The sequence below is a fragment of the Python bivittatus genome, unplaced genomic scaffold (assembly GCF_059951505.1).
Source record: "Python bivittatus isolate LINGU-HERP-01145 unplaced genomic scaffold, Pbiv_v1 ctg000590_np1212, whole genome shotgun sequence".
In the NCBI taxonomy this organism is placed as follows: Eukaryota; Metazoa; Chordata; class Lepidosauria; order Squamata; family Pythonidae; genus Python; species Python bivittatus.
This window is the reverse complement of record NW_028277086.1, coordinates 767,544-792,996: the sequence shown is the minus strand read 5'-3', so window position 1 is coordinate 792,996 and position 25,453 is coordinate 767,544. Positions and strand designations below refer to the sequence as shown.

The following is a 25,453-nucleotide window of genomic DNA, read 5'->3' as shown; positions in this document are numbered from 1 at the left end:
ACTCCAGGACATGGAAACCAATCAAGGGGTCCCAGGAAGTTCAGGACAAGCTTGTGTCGCCCCACAGCCAAAGTGCTTGAGCCACTAAGACTAATGGGTTTGAGTCTGTTAGATGTTAGGTCACGCAGCCAGGCCAACATCCAAGCTTTGACCTTTGATCCAGGACAGCCAAAGGGCCGCCTCCAGCCCCTTTTCCCAGCGAAAGCAGAAGGCTCTGCTCTCCCTTCCGGATTCCTTTCCAACAGAACAGAAGGGGAAGCTGTTCTACTGTCCTCCTCATCCCGGAGAAAGGTCTGCATGGATTCCTTTGGAACTAATCTGGAATTAGAATTAGCTTTGACTGTACTTTTGACCCTTTCCTTTTGCAACTGGTTGTTTAGCGTTGTTCTGCCACGGTCCTTGAAGATCTCTGGCCCAGAGCTTGAGAGACAGGATGCTTTGCAGAGACATTCACCTGGGGAAGGGCAGGGGAACCAGGAGGCCAGTCACTCACCAGGTGTTTGCAGACGTCATTCATGAACTCGCCGTAGTGGAGACTCCACTCTTCATGCAGATGTTTCTGAAACATCTCACAAAGCACAGGGCAGCTCATTATGGGCCCACACATGCGCAACGCAAACTTGCAGGCCTGTGAAGAGGGACAAGAGATGAGTTGCTGAACTTCTCTGCACAAGGGAAGAGAACTCGGTCCCTCCTAGCCAGGGGACGGACCTTGATGACCTCTGGCTTCGGGTCCTGGAGGTGCAGCAGCAGCGTCACCAGCCCATTGAGGATCTGCTCAAAAAAGGCATCTTCACCACTCCCAGAGCTGAACTTTGCCAGGTTCCCAAAGAGGATGGTGGATGTCTTGCGGAGGCTGGGATTCTCCTGCAAGGAGAACAAGCCCAAGAATCCCATGGGGGTGGCTAGAGACACATGGGCCCCGTTCCTCCCCTTCCTCCCCCACATCCATGTTTTCCTTCCCAGACTTCATGCTCCCTGTAAAACAATATCCATGCACTGTACTTGGACGTTGTCTTCCCAATTCCTCTCCCAGGACATCAAACATGCTCAATGCATCATCTCTTGCTTGCCATGCACGTGGGCATGAGGAATAAATTCCTGACTTGCCAAAGCCGGGCTTCCTTGGCATTGTCCTCCCCGAGCACATTTCCACAGACACACATGTGCATACCACAGTCTGTTGCTGGGCTGCTGCAGCCGACTCCCACAAGGCCACCACACCCGAAGACACCGGTGGGCAAGTTTCAACCCTCAGGCCGCTCAAGTCTCATTATGGATGACAGCTGCACCTTTGCTGCTCCGCTCAGATGGCCACAACTTGGCATGAGGTTGGGGGGCAGGATTCCCAAGTCACGTTAAAATGACCTGGGATTCCGCAGAGGCATAGAACAGCCACCTCTGCCTTCACAGGTAGGCAACCCAGTGCCTGCCACAGGCTATGGGCCACGACGGTGCTTGGGCCACGACCACAGCTTGAAGGCATGGGGGCTGCCTAACAGATTCCCAGAAGTGCTGTCAGATTTCCCCTCCTCTGCTGATTTGCGCTGCTTACGCTGTCAAAGAAAGGCCGTATTCTGATGGTGACGTGCAGCAGCACAGAGTGGATGTCTCTCTTCTCAACGAAGCCCAGGATCTTGGAGAGGCTAGACATGGCTTCCAAGGCAACCAGGTTGTGGGGATCGTCCTTGTCGTCTAAGCTGTTGATCATGGAAGCCAGGAGCTGAGCCCCATGCTTCCTTGCCTGCAAGGGGTGGGGAAAACAGACGGCACGAGTTCATTGGCAGAGCATGTGCTTTGCAGAAGGGAGATCGCCTGCCCAGAAACTGGGGTGTTCTGTGCCGTCCGCTTTGGCAAAAGCAGGAGGCCGCAGGGGACCCGATCAGACAATGGACAGATGGATTCTTGGAGCAGCAGAGACGAGGCTGCCGGAGCGGGGAGCTGACAGCAGATGGACTCTGGTCCACAGGCAGAGATGCTGCCATTGCTACCATTTTTCCACCCAGGAAAATGCTAGCGAGCCTCTGCTAATGATCTTATTTCCAGACACGCGGCAGCAGAACCGGCTGCCCGCAAAGATGGAGACAAGCTCAAGAGCCTGGCAGGAGACAGCACTGCTCGACTGACCTCACGTGGCCATGCCACCACTGGAACCCTCACCTTTTCTGGTGAGCCCAAAGCAATGTTGCCCAATCCACGAAGGGCCAGCATGCGCACAACCGTAGAGGAGTCTCTTTGCCGGGCTGTCATGCTGTCCATCAGGGACTCCAGAAGAACCAGATCATTTACTACATTGCTGCTGAGGAGCTAGAAGACACACGTCACACTTTTTTGTGATAGGGAAGCCTCTACCGCAATATGGTTGCACACCAGAATGGTGAGCTTCTCAACTAAACCTTCTTCCACTTCATTCACCAATTGTTATGGGGTCAGAAATCTTATGGCAGAACTATGGCACAGTTAGCTGGGCCCAACATGTCAGCTCCCAGATGGTGCAGAAGGTCAAAGACAGAGACTTCCCAGCTACCCAATATCCAACGTACAGGAGAAAAGAGTCTGAAGCCTGATGAAATTATTGTGTCCTTCTCAATTTGCTATGGAAACTTCCACAAGAAACTTCTCTAGGGTGGCCCCAGTCCACCTCTCCCAGCTGCACTAGATCTGTTCTTCCTGCTCAGCTGCCTTCCCTCTTCACCAGCATCCTGGTTTGGTGCAGGCGAAGGACCAGAGCAATTTGCGGCTTCTCACTCACATGTGTGTGTGTGTGTGCGCGCACGCAGGCGTTCGCTCCCCAAAGCGCTGTTTAAATGCTCTGTGTGCACTAGTGGGCAGTCGCCCCCCAGGCCCCCACCTAGCTGTAGGCTTCTCCGCCAAGCCTCTCTTAATCCCCAGCTGCTTTATCAGCCGAGGTTTTAAGAGGCAGCTTCCCAGCGCAGCAGCCGCCCCGTGCCAGCACCAGCGCCAGCGCCAGAGGGAGCAGCTGCCTTGTGATGAAGACCATTTGGACAAACCCGGGCTGGGGCTGGCAAGTCAGCTGAGAGAGGGTTGCAGCAGCCTGACTTCCTACATTCCTCAGGGTGATACGTAAGGAGTGAGTGAAGGTCTGCTGAATGGCCAAGGGCCGGGCCCCTGGAGGGAGGGCGCGAAAAAGTGCAGAGAGGATCAGCCCATGCCTCCTTGGGGAAGGGAGGGCCCATCCAGTGGGGATTGTCGCCCTGGGCAGGTGCACCCTGTGAGCGCTGCAGAGCTATCAGATGGGCCCAAGGAACGCTAGAAGCCACACAAGCCCTTTGCTTGCTTGCCCCACATGTATCTTGAGCCGTAAGTTGCCCAGGGCTAGAGGGCTGAGAGGCAGCGCATGGTGCAGGGATCAAGGGGTCACCAGCTGCTGTGTGAGCCAGAACTACCAGTGAGGCGAGACCAGTCGCTAAGCAGACCCTTCCCTCCATCCCCTGGACCTCCTGGGTTTAAGGTGATGAGCCTAAGAGTCGGGGAGACGGGACTGTCCGAAGAGCGGGCTGAAAACGCAGCACAGACTCACCTCTGCAAAGAAAGCCGTGGTGGTGAGCCGTTGGCTGTCATAGATACTGTTCAGCATCGGTGAAAGCATCTTCACAATCAGGGGGAGTTTGGGCCCCGCGTGCTTTGCCATGGCCCTGGAAAACAGCCCCAGTGAGTCCTCCAGGTGAGCCAGCCCAGGAGCCCCCCGACACCCTCCCTGCAGGTGCCTTCTCCAACAGCTTCCCCGCCTCACGTCTGCTGAGATGCTCAGCTTGGCCCCTTCCTCCCTGCCCCAACCATGTCTGCAAAGAGGCCCCACCGCCCGGCAAAGGGGCAACCAAGCGGGCATTTGCTCCCATCCCTGGGCTTCTATAGCCACTTGGCTTCCCAACTCTTGGAAAGCGTGAACGCCCCTCCCAGGCGGTTGTGAGAAAAGCAGCCAAGGCCTGGTGCCAGCACTCGGCAGCAGATGGGGCTGCCCAGAGCATTCCCGACCCCTCCTGGGACTATTTCGGGCAAGCAAATGGCCGGGATCCAGAGTTTCACCTGCTCACCTTGACAGGAAGGCTACACCATCGTAGTGCTTCTCCGGACTTCGCAGCAGTTCCCAGCCACCGGCCTCTGTTATGGCACTGCTCACTTGCTCACTGCCACCCTGGCTCAGCATGGCCTTGAGGGTCTCGATTGCAGAGCTGGGGAGGGGGAGAAGGGGCTGAGGCAGAGGCACCCCTTCTTTCTGGCTACCGCCGCCCAGGGGCCCACTTGCTGGAGGGCAGCAAGAGCCTTAACCCAGCACTGATGCTGCTCCTGGGAGCCCCTCAAGATGTCTGCCTGGAGGTCCAGAACGCCAGAGGAGCTGGCCCACCAATATTTACTGGGGGGGGGGGTGATGATTCCACAGCAAAGTGAGGCTCCGTCCGGGCAACTCTCATTATCCCCTCTCACCAGAGCCAAAGCATTAGCAAGGGATAATATTGGGAGACCCCAAAGCAAGAAATCACTTCCCCTCGGCCAGGGCTGGGACAACCAGCTGGGTGAGAGACGCTCCAGGGCCCTTAAGCTTCCAGGCTGCTTCAACACCTCTGGCCAGAGCAGTCCCTAAGAAGGCCACTAACTCTCCGGCTAGTGGCCCCAATCCTGCAAAGTGAATGCACACTTTCCACATCAGGAGGTGCAACCCCTCGTGACTCGTCTGAGAGACAACCATTGCAGATAGAAGTGGTTGGCCATAAATGAATACAGGAGGGTGATCTGGACATCTGGATGCAGGCCAGCTGCCATGCGAAAGCCATAACCCAGCCTGCTTCCAAGAACAAGTGGGTGACCATCGGCCTCCCTGGCATGGAGCTCCTCATGTGAGGCCAACGTCTCTCAAGCCTATTCCCCCACAGCAGAAGACTTCCCACGGTGATGGGCGTAGGAGAACCGAGAGGGCCCAAAGTAACCTTTGGTCAGGCTAGTTCATGAGCAACCTTGCAACAGTGCTTAGACCAGGGGCTTCTCCACCCCGCCCAACCCCTTGCTTCACAGCCACCTTAAGACACATCCAAGGCCTACAGCTCCTGTCTGGGCTGCCCAGTGTCTCCCCCGACCTGGCTTTACATACATTTTGGCTTCTGAGGATGATGGTTCCCAGGGAATAAAGGCTATGGTTCTCCTTGGAAAGCCACATCTCATCATTCTCCCTCCTAACATGTTCAGAAGAGGCAGCAGGCAGTGGGGGTTCCTTCCTTCCTTTCCTTGGCTGGAGACCACAAGGAGGCAGCTCACGGTTGCTGCTTCCAGCCCTACTGGTGCTGGTTACTACATCTGCAACCAGAGGCTCCCTTTGCAGCAGATGCCCTAGTGACTCTAGAGAAAACCGTGCACTGGCTGAGGCCCACATGGGGTTTGGAAGATGGCCCAGCATCTACAGTCTCTCTCACTGAGGCCCAAGTACCTCCAGGTGCCACCCCAGAAAGTAAGAACTTCCAAGGACCACCTCTACTTTCTTCCCACCAGAGGCGCCGAGCCCTGACCTGTTGAGAAACAACAACAAAAGGGCCACTCCAGAACTTGGGCATCATTTTAGCACCCTGCTAGTCTCAGTTTCCTGCCCCTCACATCCAGCTCCTTTCTTGCCCCCCACCAGAGGCACAAGCTCTGGTTTTCCAGGCAACAGAAGAGCAGCCAACCAAGAAGCGTTGCATCAATGAAAGCTTCTGTGGGCTCCTTGGAAAAGCCACCTGCTCTTCCCTTCTCAATAGAGTTGGGTCACTCCAAGTCCCATGGTTGTTTCCTAGTGGGCAGAAAGAAACGATTGGACCCAAATTGATCTGAAAGCTCTGGAAAGCTGGTGGGAGTAGACACCACAGGGCTTGGAGATGCAGACCTCTCTCTCACACACACAACTCCAGTTCCTATCAAAACCACACATCAGCACTTTGGAAGCTCTGCTTGCAACCTCAGAAATCTCAGCGGCCCCCAGAACTTCCTGCCTACCAGTTCAGAAGGCACGCAGGATCTGTGCACTCCAACCAGGGAAACAGGCTCAACATTCGGGGGGCTGCAAGGGCACCTCCCCTCTGCTCCAGGCAAACTTACTGCTCCTAAGCAAGCCACCCGCTGACTGCCAAATCACAGCACAGCACCAGCTGCATGGCGCTGGCAGCAAGGACCATCCGGGCACACCTCTCCTACTTGAGAGTTCCAGCGCCTTCCCCCCCGCCCACACCGCCTAGGTTGAAACGCCAAGCCTTTGGTCCCCGAAGGCAAGAGAAGGCGCATAGGAGAGTGGGGCTGGAAATCCAGGGGCCCCAGGGGCCGAGAACTCAGGCTGCCCCTCTCTGACCCAGAGAGCTGAGGCGTTGCTCCTTTGCACGGCTATCCGGAAGAAGCCCAGCCGGAAGAGAGCCACCCCCCACGCCACTGCTGCTCCCCCCATCTTCACACCATGCAGCTGGCCCAGCCCCTCCCTGGCCGAGACACCCGGGGCAGTGCCTCCGGCCCGTCCCAGCCGCTGGAAAGGCGGCCGTAATCCAATCCAGCCATGCCGAGCGCGGGCATCTCGGCACCATTGGAGGAATGTAAATGCAAACCACAAGGCAGCCTGCAACAGGAAGAGCGATTTAATGTTTCCTGATTTCGGGGAGACGAGTGTGTGGAAAACAGGGGCCTAATCCCCCTACGGAGGTCAGGCCTGGCTTCATACCTAATATGTTATGGGCCGTGGAGTATTAGCCAACCATCATATTACACCCCAAGCGTTTGCAGTGGTGTTTACTCAGAAGCCAAATCAGTTCCACCTGGCAGGGAGGGAGGGAGGCAGGCAGGCGCCGGGTTCCCCCGCAGCACCGTCCCTCGGCGAAGCCTTTACCTGCAAGGGTCGAGAGCGCGGAGGGGCTGCCCACGGCTGACGCTCTTCCTCTCCTTGGACTGCATGTGCTTCGGGAGCTGGACACCCACCGTGCAGCTGACCCGGAGCAGGAGAGAGACAAACAGCTCTGCGTACAGCCCCGCGACGGCCGGTCCAGACTCCCGGACAGACATGATCTCATGCAGAGCACACGTGGCCTGGTGGGGAGAGGGGGGAGCCTCATCCATATCTGTCCCCCAGCAGGAGGCACCAGCCAGCCCCCTCCTAGCACACGTCATCGGCGCTCAAGGTCAGCAGCCTGCCTGCAGGACCTGCCTGGCCTCAAGTGGGCCACCCCCTGCCCCCGCCCCGGCCAATCTGGCAGGACGTGCAGCTGCCGCCTCCTGGGGGCCCGTCGGGCACACCAGCTCCCCACTGACACACGGGCTCCCCCAGCCCAGCAAAGTGGAGCAGGAGCAGCCACGGAGGGCCCAGAAGGAGTCTGCAGGGCCCGGAGCCTCAGCACTGGGCGAGGCTCGGGAAGCCTTCCAAAGACAGTCCAGGAGAACGTCCTGGCCAGAGCAGGGCAAAGGGCAGCTCCAGGCGGGCAGGAGCCTGGCACAGGGAGCCAGGGGCCCTAAGAGCACCCCAGAGGGTATGGGGAGCTCCCTTTCTTGAGCTGCAACAGCCACGATACACGGAGCCAAGCAACGAGTTGCACACAAGTGGCCCTCAGGGAGTGGAAGGCAGCGGCTGTCTTCCATCTCCCAACCTCCTGCTGTTGAGAGATACAGTGCCTCTGGACATGGAGGTTTCACTTCCAGGAGCCAGCGGTCTGGCTTCTCCGCAAATCCATCTGGGCTAAGAAAGGCGCTGGGCAGCTGCCAGCTCTGCACCAATTCTTAGGGGCAGGAAAAACAGGGGCCCTTCAAGGCTGCGGCAGAAACTCAGGGGCTCAGAAGCTAGGGTGGAGAGCAGCTTGTAGAGGACAAATGGGGGGGGGCGTTTTGTTGCCCCAAGTTGTTAGCAGCAACCTATTTTTAGATAATCCTTTCCAAAATAAACGTCGTCTCAAGAAACCACGTTTGCAAAACGGCACCAGTTCCATCAAAGGGCGGCTGCAACCCACCCCCTCCTGGCCCGCTGGGGTGACGAGCTGCCCGGTGTTCTGCCTGCAGCTCCCCTGCTGGGCTTGGCTCATCCTGGAGCCGCAATGAAGGGGGCTTGCCAGGCCCCCTGCAGGGGCGCAGAGGGAAGCGGGAGCCTCTCCAGGCACAGGTGGCGGTGCCAGGCCCCTGGAGTGCCAGGCCGGACTTCTGTCGGGCAGCAAAAGAAGCCTTCACAGCACCTGAGCCCCACCGATCCCCCGGCAAGGTAGAACGCAAAGCAGCCTGGCTCCGGGCAGGCAGGTGGCACAGAGGACCTTTGGCTTCAGAAGCCCCCCGCAGGGCTGGTGCGGCCACCTGGCCTGGGCCAAGCCTAAGCAAAGCGTGGGCACATGGGGTGACAGCAGCACCCCCGTGCAACTGGGAGGGGAACAGGGCCAGGAGGCAGGACTGCTGCCCAGGACACTCACCGACAGAGGCAGGAAGGTGGCAACCCGCTCCAAGCGACTTCCCCGGAGGAAGGACTTGTTCTCTTTGTACGGGACGTCCCGGTCCACTTTGTCCAGCAGCAGCTCCAGGACGTGGGTGGTGAGGGTGGGCTCCGAAGCCAGCGCCCTCCACATGGTGCAGCTGCAGCTGAGGGAGGGAGGCAGCGCATCAGAGCGGCCTCTGCAGCCCCTTGCCTCTGCTCTCCCCCCACTTCCACCCTGCTGGCTAGCTTTGCTAACGAAGCGAAGAAAGCAGGACGGTCACTTGGGGCCAAACTCCAGGGGAGATGGAGTCTTGGGCAAGGCCGCTGATCTCCCCGGGAGCCCCCAAAGGAAACAGGGGCGCAGGCCGGCCAGCAGTGCCCTCACCCCAGATTTCCCAGCTCCAACCAACACACCCCTCTTGGCCCTCCCTTCCTCCCTCCCTCCCTCCCTCCCCAGCTGAGTGGGGGAAACCCAGAGCTGCCTTTCCAAGGGCCCCTTCCTCGAGAGAGGAGCTGAAGCACAGCCTGGTTGCACGCCATTCAGAAGACCCTGGCTGGTCAGGGGGTGGGGGACAGGCGACTCGGAGAGCAGCAGAACGCAGCCTCCAGGAAGGCCGCGTGGGGCCATGGGAAGGGCCCCCTCCTTGCCCTCCTGTCAAACCTGTTCCCACCCTGCCACAGGTGCAGGGGTTTGACATCCCCCAGGGGCAAAGAAGGGCCCGAGAGGCCCCTGAAGGGAAGGGCTCCATACGCCGCCGAGCAGCAGGGGCTTCAGGCCTCCCACCTGTCCAAGGGGAGGGGATGGCTGAGGAGACTGGACACCACCGCAGCTTTGTGCTGGGCGGCCAGAATGCAGACCGTCTGCTGGGTCGCCTTCTGGACCGTCTCCTCCTGCACCTCCTGCAGCTTGGCATGGATCAAATCCAGGAGCTCCGGGACCTGCGAGGGAAGGCAAAGGCCAGGCTAGTGGGGCCCTAGGTCCCTTCCAGCTCTATCGCACTGCTTGGCAATTCGCCAGCCTCAACCCAGAAGCCCGCCTCTGCCTGGGGAAGAAAAAGCAACCCAACGCCAACAAGCTGGCTTAAACCTTTCCAGGCTGAAACAAAAGGACGGGCTGCCGAGCCCTCATGCCAAGGTGGGCTGTGCTGGCCCCCCACCCGCTGGGGCCTCCCCCGACCGCCCCAAGAGAAGGGCCCCGTCCCTTTCCGTTGGAAACTCAGGTCTGCCCTGAGCGGTCAAGAGGAGCCCGAGAGGTGCCCAGGGAGCCCTGCTGCAAAGGAGCTGGGGCCCCTCTGGGGGGCCCTTTTCTCAGGTGCACAGGATCCTTTCCTTCAGCAGGGAAGGGAACGTTTCCAGGCCTCAAGCCACCTCCACCTACCGGAAAGGCGGGTGGGCCGGGGTCCAGGGCAGGATGGACGGGGGCCCTGGGCTCCCCCCAGAACTGCAGTGCTGGAGGATCAAGCCAGAATCGTGGGTGGGGAGGGGGCAGCTGAAGCAGCAGAGCAACCCAGTAGGCACAAGACGTGCCTGTGGGGGCTCCTTACCTTCTCCAGCAGAACCCCCCCTCGTTCCTTCAGGATGGAGTTGATCATCACCGCAGCAGCTCGGGAGCAGTTCTGGTCTGCGTCTGCCAGGCCCTCCAGCATGGAGAGGAGGAGGCTCAGCAACTGGTCCGGGGGTAAGTGCTTGGCCATGACCTTCCAGTGGGAAAGAGGAAAGAGGCTGTCAGGGGAACCGGAGGCCAACCCGCCAACCACCCCTTCTCCCTGTCTGGAGACCCTGAGAGACTTCAGGGCAGCCCAAAGCAAGGGGGCAGATCCCCAACTCTCTGGGGACAGAGAACGACCCTCCGCACCACCCTGACACCACTGCCAGCCGCCTTTGGAACGGAACGGAAATCACCTTCCCATAGGTGGCGGTCACCTCCAGAGCCCAGACGCAGCCAAGAGGCCGGCTCTCCGCTAAGGCCGATCCCACCCTACCTTGGCGATGTTGCAGCACGTCTGGAAGAGGACGTTCACATCTGGATCCTCCAAGCTGGGCTTCAGGGCTTTCAGCTTCTCCACCGATTCATCCCTGTGATCCTGGGAAAAGCCTACCAAGAGAGCAGCAGCCGGATCCACGGTGTCACGCCGCTGGCCCCCTCACCACATCCCACTCCTGCCCCTCGGCCTGGGCGGCTTCCCTGGGGCAAACCCGGTGCTGCAGTGCACCTGCCCGCCTGGGCCCTGCGGCTTCTGGCCCCGGAACACAGCAAAGGAAACGCTGCCCTCTGCTGGCCGCCGAGAGAGGCGCCACCATCATGAAGCCGTCCAGAGCCCCTGCAGAGAAAGGCCCTCTGCGGCCCTTCAGGACGGGGCCCAGGATCAGCCGAGGACTGGGAGGAGCTCACGGAGCAGCCCTTCCGCCGCGAGGGCTCAGCGACCCATTACCTTCGTAGCACAGCTGCACGTAAAGCAGGGAATGGACACAATCCACTGCGTGCTTGCGGACGCTGGGCAGAGAGTCGGTGCAGCGGGGGGAGAAGAGAGCCATCAGCAGCCCCAGGTTGTAGAAGGGGACCACCTTCTGAGCAAGGAAAGAGGCCGGCTGAGCCCCGTGGCCAAAACCCACAGGCCAACTGGTCAAGCGGTCGTGGGGGGGCAGTGCAATAAGGCCGGCCAGGGATCAGGAGAGTGTTCTGGGGAGCTACAGCTGGCGAGAACTCTGTTCCTTGGCCAGAAGGACTGGCGAGGCGAGACAAGGGCTGCCAGCAGCCATGCCAGTCAGCCAGCTCACCTCCCCAGATAGCTGGCGGCCTCAAGGCCTCAAGCCACACTCCCCTCCCCAAACATGCGAGGCTGGGCACTCGGCCACTGGACCCCTGCTTGGCTTAAGCCGCGTGGCCCATACTGGCATTGGAAGACCAAGTGGCAGCCTGTGGAGGCGCAATGTAGGGAAGCCAAGCTTGCGCAGCCCATGCCAGGGGGCAGAACCCGCGGGAGCGGGACTCACGCTGACGTTCAGCTTCTCCCGGTAGAACAGCAAGAGGGCGGCGCTGACTTCCACGGCCCGCTGGCGCTCATGCTCTTTGGCAGACTTGATCCAGGGGCCCAGGTGCTGCAGAGAGATCAGGCAAATGGAGCCCAGGCCCCTCCTCCCTGGCCCACTGGAGATCTGTCCCCCGGCAGGCCGCCGCGCAGGGCTCCCCCAAGCAGCCCACGGTCCTCTACCTCAAACATGGTCTGCAGGCCGTGCGGGGTCATGTGCCGGTGCAGGAGGCCCTTGAGCAAGTCCTTGAGAGCGGCGAGGGTGGCGCACCACAGGGGCTGGCAGGGAGGAAGCAGGAGCCGTTCAGCCTCTGGCCCGGGGAGCAAGCTAAGCGGGGGACTGGGGTCCGGGGCAGCGGACCTCAAGTCCTGACGCAGCGTGGAGGAGGAGGAGGAATTTGGTGCCGGAAGGAGGCGCACGCAACTCCCTGTCTGCCTGCGGGATGCCTCCAAGGCCAGCAAGCCTCGGCGCCCCGTACCTCTTTCGGCCCGTCCTCCGCCTGGGGCCCCTCTCCGTCCTTCGGCACGCCTGGCGGAGGAAGCGGGAGGACGCTGTGAAGGCAGGTCTCCACCAGCTCCACCTTCTCGGCGTCGCTCAGGGGGGGCTCCAGGACGCTGCCAGGCAAGTTAAGGCTGGAGAAGGAGACTCTTGGGGGGGCTGTAGCAGCTTGGTGGCTCATTCAGAGAACCCCCCAGGGGTGCAACAGGGGAGCCCCCCCTCAGCTGAAGAGACAGATTTTGGTGGGGAGGGAGCCCTAGAGCAGGGCAGCCATCGGAGGAGGCCCTGCGCTGCCCGAGCAGGAGGGTGAGCAGGCAGCGCGGTGCCCGTGCCCGTAGCCCACCAGGTGAGGTCAAGCACTGTGTTCTCCAGAGCTCCTACCAGCACCTTATTCTTCCCCAGGAGGGAGGAGAGAAAGGATACACCAAGTACATGCAAGCTGTCATGGCTCTCGGGCGGATGGGTGTCCGCAAGGAGTCCAGAGGCTCGGCTCTGATGAAGTCCTGTGAGGAGAATGTGCTCCTGTGGAAGGGTCCCCAGCAGCCCTGCTCCATCCCCAAGGAAGACCCCCACCCATCCTGGCAGGGCAGGGCAGGGCAGGGCAGGGCAGGGCGCCGGCCGGGTGACTGTGGGCCAGTCCCTCTCTCTCAGCCCAACTCACCTCATAGGGTTGTTGTTGTTGTGGGGAAAACAGGAGGAGGGAGGAAAATTAGGCAAGTTTGCCGCCTGAAGTTATTTATAAAAAATATAACAACAAAGGCAGGATAAAAAAAATCTTTAAAAAAAGCAGCTCGGGCCCTCCGGAAGGACCACCCGCGCTCTCTGTCCTCCGCCTGCAGGAGGACTGGCCGGGACCGGCAGTTCTGCGGGGCTGGAATTCAGGGGTGCCCTGCCCTCGGCCAGACCCTGGTGTGGGAGAGGAGGGCCCGCAGCTGCTGCTGGCAGAACTCCTCCAGCGGGCCTTACCAGCATCTGCGCGACCACCTCTGCCTTGCGGGAGAAGCTGAAGTCCCCCGACTGGGCGCTGCTGCAGACAGCCTGGCTGATCAGGCAGATGCTGCGGATGAGGCAGAGCTTCAGGGTCATATCCTGGGGACAAAGAGCCGGAGGGGGCCATGAGGGGCTGGCAGGGCACCCGGCAGGGACTCCTCCCCTGCTCTCGGGGCGGGAGGCAATTTGGCGGCACCAAAACCACCAAATACCCCGCTGGCCCCTTCGTTTGCGCCCAACTTGAATCCCCTTCCGTCGCTAATTAAAACATCACCAGAAGTTGGCAGTCTCTATCCAAAAGGCTCAGGGGGATGCGTGGAGCCCAAGATCTGCTCTTCCAGAAGGCAGTCCGTCCATCCAGGCGGGAGCGTCAAGGGCCAGAAGAAGCCCCCTCCCCAGCACCTTTCCCCACTGCAAGCCGGACTCGGCCCCACCGTTGCCAGAACGGGCCTCGGGAGACAGGGACGCGGAGCCAAAGTAGGCCTTCCGGGGTCACAGGTGGCTGGGCTCCCCCTGCACGAGCCCCAAGGCGTTGGCTTCCTTCTGCCGTGCTGCTTGGGCGAAGGCCCAAGCAGGCTACCAGCCAAAGGCGCTGACCGCTTCAGGGCCCAGCTGCAGCCCACCCGGTTCCTCGGGCCCGAGAGGGAGGAGAGTGGTCCCCGCAGAGTTAGTGCAAAGACACCAGGAGGAGGAAGGTGTTAGTAAGAGCAGGAGCCCCTCCCGAGAAGCGCCCCTCCTCTGGGGCCAGGCCAGCTCTTCCCTTGTGAGGCAACCCCAGCCCCCTTCCTTGCCCCAGCTGCCAAGAACCCACGCCCGCGCTCACCTGGGGGGCCTGCTTTGCTTGGGCCACCGCAGGCCTCCTCACAAGGCAGTTTGCTTGGCGTCTCATGGTTTAACCCATTTTGGGAAGCGCCTTGCAAGAAGGGACGGTCCACAGCAGACCCCTCCCCTCCCCTGCTATCTCCACCGTGCAGTGGCAGGGAGGGGAAGCTGCCTGGGCTCAAGAGGACCTGTGGTGCCAACACTGCCAGTCGCAGAGCCCTGGGACTCCCAGGGTCTCGTGCAAGGAGAAGGGCCTCTTCCAGCCCAGCAGCCCAGCATCTCACCCCCGGTCAAAACCTCTGCCGGCAAAGGGGAACGCCCTGCCAAGCCAGGGCCCTTCCCTTTCTTTCTCACGCAGACCAGAGCTGCTCCTCACATTTGCTCTGGTTTCAGGGGCAGCCCAATGCCCCTGGGCCTGTTAAGCCTGGAAGGCAAGGGGGGACCCCGCCTTCGCCTTGGGAATGCTGCCCCTAGGAGGTCACCAGGGCCTCCGCAGGGAGGCAGCCCCGAGACAAGCTGGTGCCCCCATCCCTCCGGAACCCACTTGGCTCAGGACGGCTCTGCTGGCGGGTGGGCCGCCATGAGCCAAGGGGAGCCAATGGCTACTGGCGCTCAACTGCCCCACGAGCCCTGGTGCGCTTCTCTCCTTCTCCCCAAAGCTCTCAGAGAAGCAAAGAGGCAGATGGACAGGACAGAGAAGGGCAAGGTGTACCTTGGTTTCCACCTTTATCCCCAGAACCTGAGCAAAACAAAGGAGATGTGCGTTAACAATCCCGAGCACCGAAGCAGAGCCGGCTGGCTACCAGCCACGGCCCCCCCGAAGGCAGGATGCAGCCAGCCTCACCTTGGTGTTGAAGTAGAGGAAGATGTTCCGGAGAATATCGGCATCGATTCGGGCCAGGACCAGCTCTCTCGGCGCGTGCTTGGCCACGTAGCCGTAACACAAGATGAGGGTGCTCTTCACCTTCTCAACCTCGTGGTCGCTGCGGTCCTGGAGTTAGGCCAGGAAATGTCAGAGTCAAAGACCCACCACTGGAGGACCCCCAGGACAGGATAAGACGCACCTTGAAGATACTGAAGAGGCCAGCAGACTTTCTGAAAACGTCCGACTTGACAAACTCCTCCAGCTTGGCCAGAGCCTCATCCAGGTGGGTGACAGCGCACAAGCCCAGGCAGGCAGCCAGACCCTGGCCAGGAGGAAGGAGAACCAGGTAGGACAAGGCAGGAGTGATTGGGCCAACAGGCGCTGCCCTCTCAAGGAGACGCAACCGAGCCCTCGCTTGGCCTCCTGGAGTTGGCAAAAGTCTGATACCAACAGGCCTCTGTGGATGGCACCCTGCAAGATGCAGCCCCTTCCAGGCTGGCGTGGTTCTGGCCACTCCTCCCATCTGCACTCAACCCAGACAGGGACGCTTGGCCACCCCCCCATCCCATCTGGGTGGTGATGAGCACACTGTTAGCCAGGAAGCCACGTGAGATCCAAGCCTTCTCCTCTCCGTAAGCTTCCACTCTCTGGCCTACCTCCCGCTCTGCCTCCTCCTGGTAGCGAGCTGTCTCCAGCAGCCCCTGAAGCTGTTTCCGCACCAAGCCCTTGTTTGTGCACGCAGCCAGGCCGACCCCAATGGCTCTGTAGAGGAAGTTCTGCAGGAGGACAAGGAGGATGCATCCGAGGAGGGACGGGGCAGCCCCCGAAGTTCAGGAGCATTGCAGGACTGGCGCAGAGCGCTCTCCCTGGGAGAAGCTCCTTCGCCACTGCCCAAGCATGAGGAACCAGCCTTTAATTCTCTGGCCAGCCATCCTGCAAGAGCCCACCATTCCCTGCCCAACCCAGGCTGATTCAGGCATCCCGAGAGATCACGGGCAGGAAAGGAGGGGCCAGCTCCTGCCCTCCAACCACCCCAACGGCAGACCTTCTCTGGGGACAAGCTGCTGTAGCCATTCAGCTGTCTGCACATTTCCAAGACCAGCTGGGAAATCCAGGGCGTGTCTGAAATGGTGGCCAGGGTCTTCCGGAGGAACTACAGGGAGAGACACGTAGTTTGAGGGCAGAATCAACCCGAGGGTGCCCAACAGTCCTGGCCCAGCTTGAAGTTCCTGTCTGCATTTGGAAGGGACGGAGGCAGAGCAGGGCACCCAGGCTGGCACCACACGCATCAGCCTGCCAGATCGCCCTAAAGGCTCTTCCACTCCAGCCTCTGGTGCGAACAGGAACCGCTGCAGGACGCCCACAGCGGCAGCAGCAGCTTCTGCCCACGCCCCTTAGCAGCCCCCAGACGCTGCTGTTCTGCCTCCGATGCTGGACCCGTCAGGGCAGCCACAGCCTCCCTTTCCCCAAAGTTGAGGACTCAGCTCAGCTTTTCCAGGCCACCGGGCCGAGTGGGAGGACACCGCTTCTTGCGGTTTCAGATCAGCTGTGGGGAGGCAGAAACGGCCCTCCGCAATCCGGCTGCCTTGAGTCTACACTCAGGGACCCGGGACTCGGGGACCCCTCAGTTGCAATGGCAGAATCCACTCAGGGAATGGAAGCCAGGGAAGGGTGACGTCCCCGCCAAGGGCCGCAGCAGCAGCAGCGCCCTGCCCTCCGGGGAAGAGGCTGCTCAGATGCGGCCCTTAGGCACAAAGGGGTGGCACGGAGGGACCAACCCGGCGGCTGGGCCCGGTTGGGTCTGGCATCCTCCAGGGAACTGGATTACAGCTGGGAGCAGGGCAGCTGTGGAGGCGCCCTTTGAGAAGACGCCCAGTTGGGGGGGGCACGACGTGCTCTGGCTCCCTCGGGCCAGGCCCACGCAGCAGGCCCTTCCCCGGAGCCTTGTGGGCAGACGGGGCTGCTCACCTGAAGCAGCTGTTCCTGCCACTCCTTCAGAGACAGGGAAGCCTCCGTGTTTGCTGGAAAGACAAAGCCACCGTGGGAGACGAGGGGAACAGCCCCGAGCCCCGGCCCCCACACCCATCAGCTGCGCCCCGCTCCAGAGTGGCTGCGGGGGCTTAGAGGAGGGGGGCCTAAGGGCGGACTGGCCACTGAGGCAGGTGCCAGGCTCGCAGAGGACAGGTCTGGAGGCAGGAGAAGGACCTACGGCTGAGGGCTGGTTGTGGGGGGAGCTCTGGAAGCATCCAGCCGCCACTGCCAGAAACCTGGCCTAGCCTGCCCCCCTCCTGATGCAGCTGCCCCACAGCTCTCCTGCTTAGGAGGGAGCTTCAGCCCCGCTTCTGGAGGGCCCAGGCTGGGGAGGTGGTGCTTCGACTCCAAGCAAGTGGGGCAAGTTGGGGGAACAGCACAAACGCAGCCCCCCCAAAGGCAGAGAAATTAGCCGTTCACCACCGCTTGGATTCCCCCCCTCAGCTCCTGAGCCCCCATAGAGGCTCGCCCCCTCACTGGGACCGCTGGGCCAAGCAGAGGCCTCACGACGCTGACTCGGGGATCCCTGAGCTGTGCGCTCCCGCATCTGCAGCCTTTAGCCCTCTGCAGGGCCCGCTCTCGGCTCTCCGCCTGCCTGCCTTCTGCACCCTGTATGCGTGGGGCGGGAGGGGGACACACCGCAGCACTTCCCAAAGTGGGAAGAACCACTGCTTCAGGGACTTTCTGCGGGTGGAGCGTCTGACACAACCAGCAGTAAAACCGGTCAGTCGAGGCAGAGGCCTTCACAGAACGGTCCCAAAGGGGGAAAGAACGACATCCACTGGTTGCAGCAAGAAGAAAGCTGGGTGGGGGAGCCCCCAGGTGCCTTGGAAAGGCCAGCGCCACACCGGGGGGGACAGGGCCACCCCCGCCTTACCTTCCAGATGCTCCAGTAAAGCAGGGACCTTCTTGCCCCACAGCTGCTCGGCTGCTCTGTGGATGCTGTGCTGCAGGATGTGCAGCAGGCGCAGGGCCACCGTCCCCTGGCCCTCCCCCACGTACGGCTGGGAAGCGGCGATCTGCCTCGGGGGAGAGGGAGAAAGCGGGAGGGAGACGCGTGGGGGCCACGCTTCCTGTCTTGCAGGGTCTTGCTGCGGGCCAGGCAGGGAGGACCCCAAAAGCGCATTTGCTTGGGGGACCCAGAGGCAGGTAAGCCGGAGCCCCAGCAAACCCCTCCCGGGGCGAGGGCAGAGAATGGCCTCTGGGGCCTCGCCCAAGATCGGCCCTGCAAGCACGGAAGGGGGTGAAAGCCGTTTTTCTGGCCCACGCCCAGTGGAGGGCAAAGGGGAAGGAACGACTCCTTTCCCAGCCAGTTACCCCCCCAGCCGCCCCTTTCCACTCACCAGCAACCTTGCCATTAACGCGTAGGGAGACGGGAGGTTTGCTGCAAGCAAATGGCAATTCTTAGGAGTCAGCTTTGCAGGGCAGAGGAGGCCAGCTGCCTCACCCCCCCCCCCCCACACACACACACCCAGCAAAAGAGGCAGTGAGCTTTTTCAAGGGCATCCCAGGCCAGGCCAGGCCAACAACTGTGGGCTGCCCAGCCAGCGTGGGCACGGCAAGGAGCGACGGGAAGCCCTCCACAGGGCCCGGCCTCTCAGAAGGGAGCAGAGCTGGAAAGGGAACAGGCGGGCCCAGCTCCGCGTCCCCATGCAAGGGCCAGCCGGCTCCCGTCCGATGCAAGGGGCCCACCAAAGCCCCGCTCCCAAGAACTGACTGGCTGCTTGGCAAGGAACCTTTCTCCTCCAATGCTCTCCCCATCCCACCCCCCCGCTTGCCCCAGAGAGGCCAACACGAACCCCCAGGGTCGTAGAGGAGCTGCAGGTCCGAGTCTCCCTGCTCCTGTTTCTGCGTCGCCAGGGAGAGGAGGCTCCTGCAGAGTGGGGTCAAGGCGTGGGCCAAGGGGATGGGGGTCACAAAGCCCAGAAGGGAAGGCCAGAGCACCTGGGGGAGAAGGCAGCAAACACCCTTCGCCCTCTGCCCAGCTCAGCGGCAAAAGCAGCAACTTTGGGGTCCCTGTGGGGAAGAAGCTGTCCATCGGGAGGCACCCGCCCCCTCCCGTGACCTCCCACGTCCGGCTGCAGGAAGCCCGGGCAGGACCTCCCCGACACGGCCAAAGGGCTAGGAGCCAGCGGGGCCACCGAGGCCCAACCATATCACCTTTCAGGCGTCGGGGGAGACGTCGCTCAGCCGGCCGTGGCAGCCAGCGCCCCTCGAGAGGCCTCAACCGCACGTCCCAGCAGCCTCAGCCACGGACCCCCAGAGCTTCCCTCGGCACACTCACGTCAACCATCCTGTCCACGGTGCTGCTGAGGAGGAAGAGGGTACTGGTGCTGATGCTCCTGACCTGGCCGTCCGTCACCTCCTCTGGGTCCAGGGAGTGCTGCTGGGAGACCTGTGGGGGGGGACAGGGTGGTGGGGAAGGGGAGACATGCTCCTGCCCCAGGTCAGACCCAGCCTGGCTTCCTCCTGCAGCCGCCCAAGCCTGCCCTGGGCTTTCTGGGGGCTCTCCTCCTGTTGGTCCCCAACACAGCAGCCCTCTCAGTGGGGCAAACCAGGCCCACACAGCGCAGAGCGATCTGGCTGGCCCAAGGCTCCCCAGAGGCAAAGGCAGCAGAACCGGCAGGCGGCTGGCGAGCAACCGGGTGCCCTTCCTGGCCCAGCAAGGCAGGACGGCCCAGACTAACCCCGGCCCCAGGCTTCTCGGAGGAAGACGCTCCCGGGCCGGTTTCGTGTTGAGTTAGCAGGCACAACCGCATGGGCCCGTCAGTCCTGCGGCAGTCGGCTGCCGCTAACACTGATCTGCAGGGCACGAGGCCTTGCCAGCGGAGCAGAGGAAGGTGGTCGGTTCAGCAGCCAGCCTCCGTTTGGAAACGTCAGACCTTCTCCAACCCGACTCCAGTGAGGAGAGGAGAGGAGCCAGCGCAGCTCTCCCCTTCCCCGACAGGCGAGTCCTGACAGCCTCAGGCAGGAGGCCCTCCTTTTGCCTCCCTGCAGGCGCTGCTTTGGAGGAGCAGCAGGGCACGGGGGGGGGGAGGCTCTCCCACAGACGGGCCGCTCTGTGGGACTGGAGGAGCTCGGCAGCCTGAGCAGACAGCTCTGCAACCAGCTGGTCCTTTGGCCTGCCCCCCCCCCCGGGCTTTTAAGCTCGGAGATTACTCCCCAGGCATGAGGGCCCACGGGGGGTCCTCCTGCGGGGGCTGGCCCTTCCCTCGCCACGTATGCCATCACGGCTGGAGTACGCGGGAGCCACTCAGCGCAGGTCACAAAGGTTTGCTCTGGGTGAGCCCCACTTAGGAGCTGGTGGAGAAGACGCGAGACCCACTTCGCTTGACAAAAGACAGTTTCCCAAACAACAGTCCGTCCCGTGTGAACTGGTGGGAGAAAAGGGGCAGGGTGGGGCCAGCTCAGCTCCGATGGGCTGGCTGAACCTTGGGGAAGGCGACGAGGACTGTCACCCGTGGGGGCCGCTGCACATAATTCTTCTGGAACTGAAGCCCCCTGGCCAGACTCGGAGTTGGGGGGAGGGAGTGCAGCTTTTCGCCCAGAGGGTGATTAGCAAAGGCTGGAAACCCGCATGGAAGGCTGGAAGAACGGGAACCAGCAGCTCTGAAGACGCCTCACGGTGCTCAGTGTGGCGCTAAGCTGGTCAGGGAAGGCTGTGGGAAACGGTGCCGCTGTGCATTCAGAAGGAGCCTCACCCCGTCTGGCCGCTTGGCATTCCAGCACGTCTGGAAGACACTTCCCAGTTTACACAAACTATCACGAGACCAACTCCAAAATACTATCTTGCACTCTCTCAAAAAGGCCCAGCTTTTACAGCAAGAACCACATGGAGCCCAGATGATGATCAGGACTCATTGATACACCGTCTTGCGTGCGCTGAAGGACCAGAGTCTACTTCCTCAGACGAGCCATGTCAGAGAGTGACCCATGAAGTTTGGGCATTAATACTTTGGTCATTGTCCTGAACAGACCGCTGGGCTCTTCCTCGTTTTACAGCAGAAAAGGCAAAACTGGGAAAGAACCTGGGAAAGAGGTTATTTTACCAACGTGCTTGGGATTACCACTTGGAAAAGCACATTATGCATTTGCATTTTGCCTCCTGCTGGAAATCAAACTGGCCTCCACATTTTTGTCTTTCTTCAAGCTATTAAGAGGAAATTGCTCCAGTACAGAGCACCTGGGGATGATGAACCAACGCCACTGGTTTATTACTCCAGCTGCTGCCACCGGACATCATGCTATTTCACAAATGCGAGATTCGTCTTCTGGCTGTTTGAGTTGCTACACCACTCCATTGTCAGCTGGCATTCAGCCATTGCTACTCTAAGCACCAGAGTCTCTGGATGGCGGGGGCTAAGAATCCAACCCATCAACGGGACCCTTTCATGGTTCCTGGCCAACCAAACGGCTTTCCCAACATCCACAAATGGAGAGACTCACCCTACAAGCGGCAGTGCTGAGCTGCCCCTCAACACAACGGTGGTCCTGTCCCTGCAGAGGGCGCCAGCTGGTTCTCTGCCCCTCCAGGACACTGGCAAGCACTGCGCAGCCCAGGTTCGGCAGGCTGGAGACATCCCCAGGGACCTCCCGCCTTGGCTGCCTCTGCCACGCCTCCTCATTCCTCCTAGCCCAGTCCCTGCAGCCCCGCAGGGCCGGGTCTCATGAGGGGCAGGGGGCCTGGGCAACGGGGCCTCACCTGGTCAGCAGGAAGGGCGCACTGGCGGACAAGGAACTCAATCAGGGCTTCTCCGCCGGGCTGCTCCAGGTAGCCGTGGTGGGCCATGGTGCTGATCATCTGCACCACAGCCCGCTTCACCTGCAGGGAAGCAAGGAGGGAGGCTGTCCATCTTCCAGGCCCACAGACATGCCCCCCGGCCACTTGCTGCACTGTTTTGGGCACAGGAGAGTGGCTCGCGTCCCACAGGTGGCAGCTGCCAGGAGACGGACACAGTTTGCTAAGCGCAAGCATGACCACGGCACAGAATTCTGCCCCCGGTGGGCTCCTTCCTGGTGGCGCCTGAACACGAAGGGAGCGACAACTCCTGGACCGTGCGGGGCGGCCGGCTCCCCCCACAGAGGCTGGACAGACAGCAATCCATCCATCAGGGAAGGGGCAGGGGAGGATCTGCCCGTGCAGCCGCCTGGGGGAGGAGGAGAGAGTCCCGGGCATTCTCGAACTTCCCTGTGCCTTTTCCACAGGAATCCCCCCCCCAGGCTGGCAAAGGCGAGCCCCTCTTCCTCGCTCCGCCTGCGACAGAACACCAGCCACCTAGAGAGGCCCAGATGTCACTCGGAAGGGGCAGGCTGGCCTTCGCATGGCAGCGGCTCAGCCTGCAGGGGGAAGGAAACGTGGGCAGCTTGGCTGGGGGGCGGCTTCGCTCCTTTTGCCTTCAACTCACCTTATTGCTGTGGTCCTGCAGAGGGAGCTTCAAGGAAGACAGAAGAAATGGCTTCTTCGTCTCCATCTGAGAGGCTGGGCGGAAGCAGAGCAGACCCCAAATGCAAAGCCTTTTCCTGCTCTCACCCGGCAACCCACCCAGGTGTCCACTTCGCCCTCACATCTAATCAGCTTTCTAACAGGTAGGAAACAACACGTGAGGTTGGGCAAAACTATACCCAGTACCCGGTTAATCAGTACAGGCGGCCCTCGGGGATGCGTGCTCCCCCGTCGCTTTTCTCCCTCTACCCCAATGGCTGCACCTCAAAAGACTCTTCTGTTAAAGTTCCGAAATTCGCAGATGACACAACTGTCATTGGTCTCATTCGAAATGGAGAAGAGTCAGCATGCAGACGGGAGGTTCAGCAACTGGTCTTGTGGTGCGGTCATAACAACCTGGAGCTGAATACACTCAAAACTGTGGAGATGATTGTGGATTTTAGGGAGAACCCTTCCAACTCCCCTCTCCTTACTATACTTGACAGCCCAGTTTCAGCGGTAGAGTCCTTCAAGTTCTTGGGTTCTATAATCTCCCACGACCCGAAATGGACGCTTAACATCACAACCGTCATCAAAAAGGCACAACAAAGGATGTTCTTCCTGCGTCAGCTTAGGAAGTTTAAATTACCCCAGGAGCTCTTGGTACAGTTTTACAGGGGAATCACTGAGTCTATTATCTGCTCCTCTCTAACTGTCTGGTTCGACTCCGCAACCAAACAGGACAGACGCAGACTCCAACGGATAGTTAAGTCTGCAGAAAGGATCATTGCAACCCGCCTGCCTTCTGTAGCAGATCTGTATACTGTGAGGGCCAAAAGGAGGGCGGAGGAGATGTCTGCAGATCCCTCTCATCCCGGACATAAATCGTTCCAGCTTCTTCCCTCAGGACGGCGCTGCAGAGCACCGTATGTTAAAACATCTAGACACCAGAACGGTTTTTTCCCTCATGCCATTGCTCTGCTGAACACCTAATTAAGGCAGCACGACAAACTGATTGGCATTGCCTAAGATATGATTGCCAAGACGCAACTGATAATGCTGTGAATACAATAGCTTCTCCTCTTAAAAATGAATATATGTTAGTCAATAGCCATAGTATTATTCTTCCTCCAATTCTCCTCTTCTGATTGCATAGTTTTAGTATACAACATTATTACTTTTTATTACTCCTTATTTTCTGATGCTATGCAAACACTGAAAGTTTTTTTTCTGCACCGAAGTCAAATTCCTTTATGTTTCATACTTGGCCAATAAAGTATTCTCTCTCTCTCCCCCCCCCCCACAGCACCATCACAGGTCCCAACAAGGGCACACACAACATTAGAGGCACCTCCACATGTCCTTCCGCCAATGCGGTATGTGCCATCATCTGCCAGCAATGCCCCTCTGGATTCTATGTAGGACACACGGGCCACACTTTGTAGAGAAGAATTCACGGACACAACTTTGTCATCAGGACTCAAAGTAACACCAGAGAATGTCATGCTTCCAGAACACTCAATGGGCAATCTCACAGGGACCATTTTGGAAAAACGGGACTTTAACAATGCCATTGAACAAGAGATCGCTGAATTCATATACATCCAAAACCTTCAGGCCACCTCAGAAGGTCTCAACAAACACATTACAATTGTAACCTGGTACGGAATTTGTAACCTATCTTCCCCTCCTCTGCTCCCCCCACATCACCCAATTTAATCCGACTCCAGTCCAGCTACACCACGCATCTGATCAAGGGAGCTGCAGCTCACGAAAGCCTTGAATGCAACGGGTTAGTTGGAAAAGGGGCTACCAGACTCCTCCACAAACTATCAGGGCTCTCTTCCTCCAATGTCCATCTATGAGGCCTCCTGGACGTTCCTCCAGCATGGGGGCAGGCGGGGGTGGGAGCCTCAGGTCTGCAGGCAAGGAAACCAGGAGCTCCTGACCAAGCCTCGCAAGTCCCACTCCAACTGCTCCGGAGTCGGCCTGGAGCGTTCCGGCCAGCTCCCGCTGGAGCCTCCCTGGGCCGCGCTTCCTGCAGCAGCAAACACTTTCCCACTCTCACCCTGACTGTGGAGCGGTCCACGCCCAGCTGAGCCTGCCTGTCCCTAAAACATGGAGCCATTGGAGCCTCCTCCTGCACAAGGAACCCTGTGGAGGGTTTTCCTAAGGACCTGAAGATCCCAACACCATGCCGACTGAAGTAAAACTCCCCATTTCTAGCAGCCCGGGGGGATCCCTGTAGGAGCTGCCAAGAGAAACCTGTCCCTCCTTGCCAGGCTCCTAGCAGGAGGGCAAGGAGGCCGATCAGCCCTGCTGGCAAGAGAGGGCCAAAGGAGGAAGAGGTGGATCTTAGGGCAGGTGGGCTCCATGCTTGCTGGCCTGAGAACCCCAGAAGTCGGGGGAATTTCTTTAGAGGAGCCGTGCCAAGACCCCCCCATTTAACATTTCCTTCCTTCCACCCTCCAAGGCAGATATGTGCCCCTCCCCCACAGTGGTTCCCCTGCTACCCCAAATCAGTAGCCAGCTCGCCCTTCCCACTTACGGGCACTGTTGATGATCTGCCGCAGGACAGTCAGCGTTGCCACCCGCGTCTTCTCGTTGCTGGACTCCAGCTTTGGAAGCAGAAATCCAAGTAAGCGGTCAGGGAATGAAGTGGCTGCAAGAGAGGGAAGCCGCAGACAGGTCACGGCCTGGGCGCAGGAAGGCACAAGCCCATCCAGACATCCATGGTTTTGCAGATGGCTGGACGCTGGATGTGCCGGTCCTGATGCAGGGCCTCCTGCAGACCCAAAGCAGAACGGCTGCAAAGGGGTGGCAGAGAGCCAGCCCTCCCCCTTTGCAGCTCCGAGACAAAGGCCGACCAGGAAACCCCCTCCCTCAGCAGAAGGGTTCCAGAGCTGAGTCAGGGATAGGCAATTGTGTGCATGGCCAGCAAACCCCACCCCATGGCCACAAAGTCCACCTTTCCAGATGTGAGGACAAGGCTGAGCATGAAGAAGTTCTCCCGCTCGAAAGCCATCAGGGTTCCCAGCCCCCTGGACCAGCAACCCCCAGCATCCGAGCTGTCAGCGTGAGGGCCCCTCCCAGCACGAGGGACGTTCTCCCACCTAAGACAGTGAAGCAGCGAAGGGCCTCATTGTGGTTCTTCAGTGGGACGGGCATGGATGAATCCAGAGGGGCACAGAGCTGCTCCGAGGGTGGGGGGAGGAAGAGATACTTATTAGAGCGAGGTGGGAAGGGGAGGAGAGCGTCTGCTTGACGTGGGGAAGGACGGTCCCCCCCAGGGCAGCTCCCAATGAAAAACTCCTGGTCATAAGGAGCCAATGTCGCCCTGTGGGGCTGGCCTGGCTAAGCCCCCTGGGATCCAGACGTTTTG

General features: G+C 60.2%; 1 protein-coding gene across 5 annotated transcripts in view; it reads right to left on the bottom strand.

Moving 5' to 3' along the window:
* Positions 1–25,453, bottom strand: part of MROH1 (maestro heat like repeat family member 1) — a 41,950-nt gene that overhangs the window by 2,131 nt on the left and 14,366 nt on the right. Inside the window, exons 10-40 of one of the 5 annotated variants that reach the window (XM_088148778.1) lie at positions 25,185–25,263; positions 24,620–24,733; positions 22,055–22,128; positions 21,352–21,471; positions 18,934–19,044; positions 18,449–18,593; positions 17,993–18,033; positions 17,527–17,668; positions 16,587–16,639; positions 15,664–15,771; positions 15,275–15,394; positions 14,818–14,940; positions 14,598–14,744; positions 14,466–14,492; positions 12,908–13,030; positions 12,365–12,444; positions 11,922–12,057; positions 11,626–11,721; positions 11,408–11,512; positions 10,846–10,978; positions 10,396–10,508; positions 9,958–10,110; positions 9,198–9,376; positions 8,412–8,577; positions 6,857–7,053; positions 4,056–4,193; positions 3,542–3,656; positions 2,161–2,307; positions 1,556–1,744; positions 712–867; positions 494–628 (exon numbers count right to left, since the gene is read on the bottom strand). In XM_088148778.1, the coding sequence (XP_088004904.1) occupies positions 494–628; positions 712–867; positions 1,556–1,744; positions 2,161–2,307; positions 3,542–3,656; positions 4,056–4,193; positions 6,857–7,053; positions 8,412–8,577; positions 9,198–9,376; positions 9,958–10,110; positions 10,396–10,508; positions 10,846–10,978; positions 11,408–11,512; positions 11,626–11,721; positions 11,922–12,057; positions 12,365–12,444; positions 12,908–13,030; positions 14,466–14,492; positions 14,598–14,744; positions 14,818–14,940; positions 15,275–15,394; positions 15,664–15,771; positions 16,587–16,639; positions 17,527–17,668; positions 17,993–18,033; positions 18,449–18,593; positions 18,934–19,044; positions 21,352–21,471; positions 22,055–22,128; positions 24,620–24,733; positions 25,185–25,263 (3,765 nt within the window). Of the gene's footprint in view, positions 1–493; positions 629–711; positions 868–1,555; positions 1,745–2,160; positions 2,308–3,541; positions 3,657–4,055; positions 4,194–6,856; positions 7,054–8,411; positions 8,578–9,197; positions 9,377–9,957; positions 10,111–10,395; positions 10,509–10,845; positions 10,982–11,407; positions 11,513–11,625; positions 11,722–11,921; positions 12,058–12,364; positions 12,445–12,907; positions 13,031–14,465; positions 14,493–14,597; positions 14,745–14,817; positions 14,941–15,274; positions 15,395–15,663; positions 15,772–16,586; positions 16,640–17,526; positions 17,669–17,992; positions 18,034–18,448; positions 18,594–18,933; positions 19,045–21,351; positions 21,472–22,054; positions 22,129–24,619; positions 24,734–25,184; positions 25,264–25,453 lie in introns of all 5 variants that reach the window. The other 4 variants (XM_088148777.1, XM_088148779.1, XM_088148781.1 and 1 more) reach the window with 4 other exon arrangements.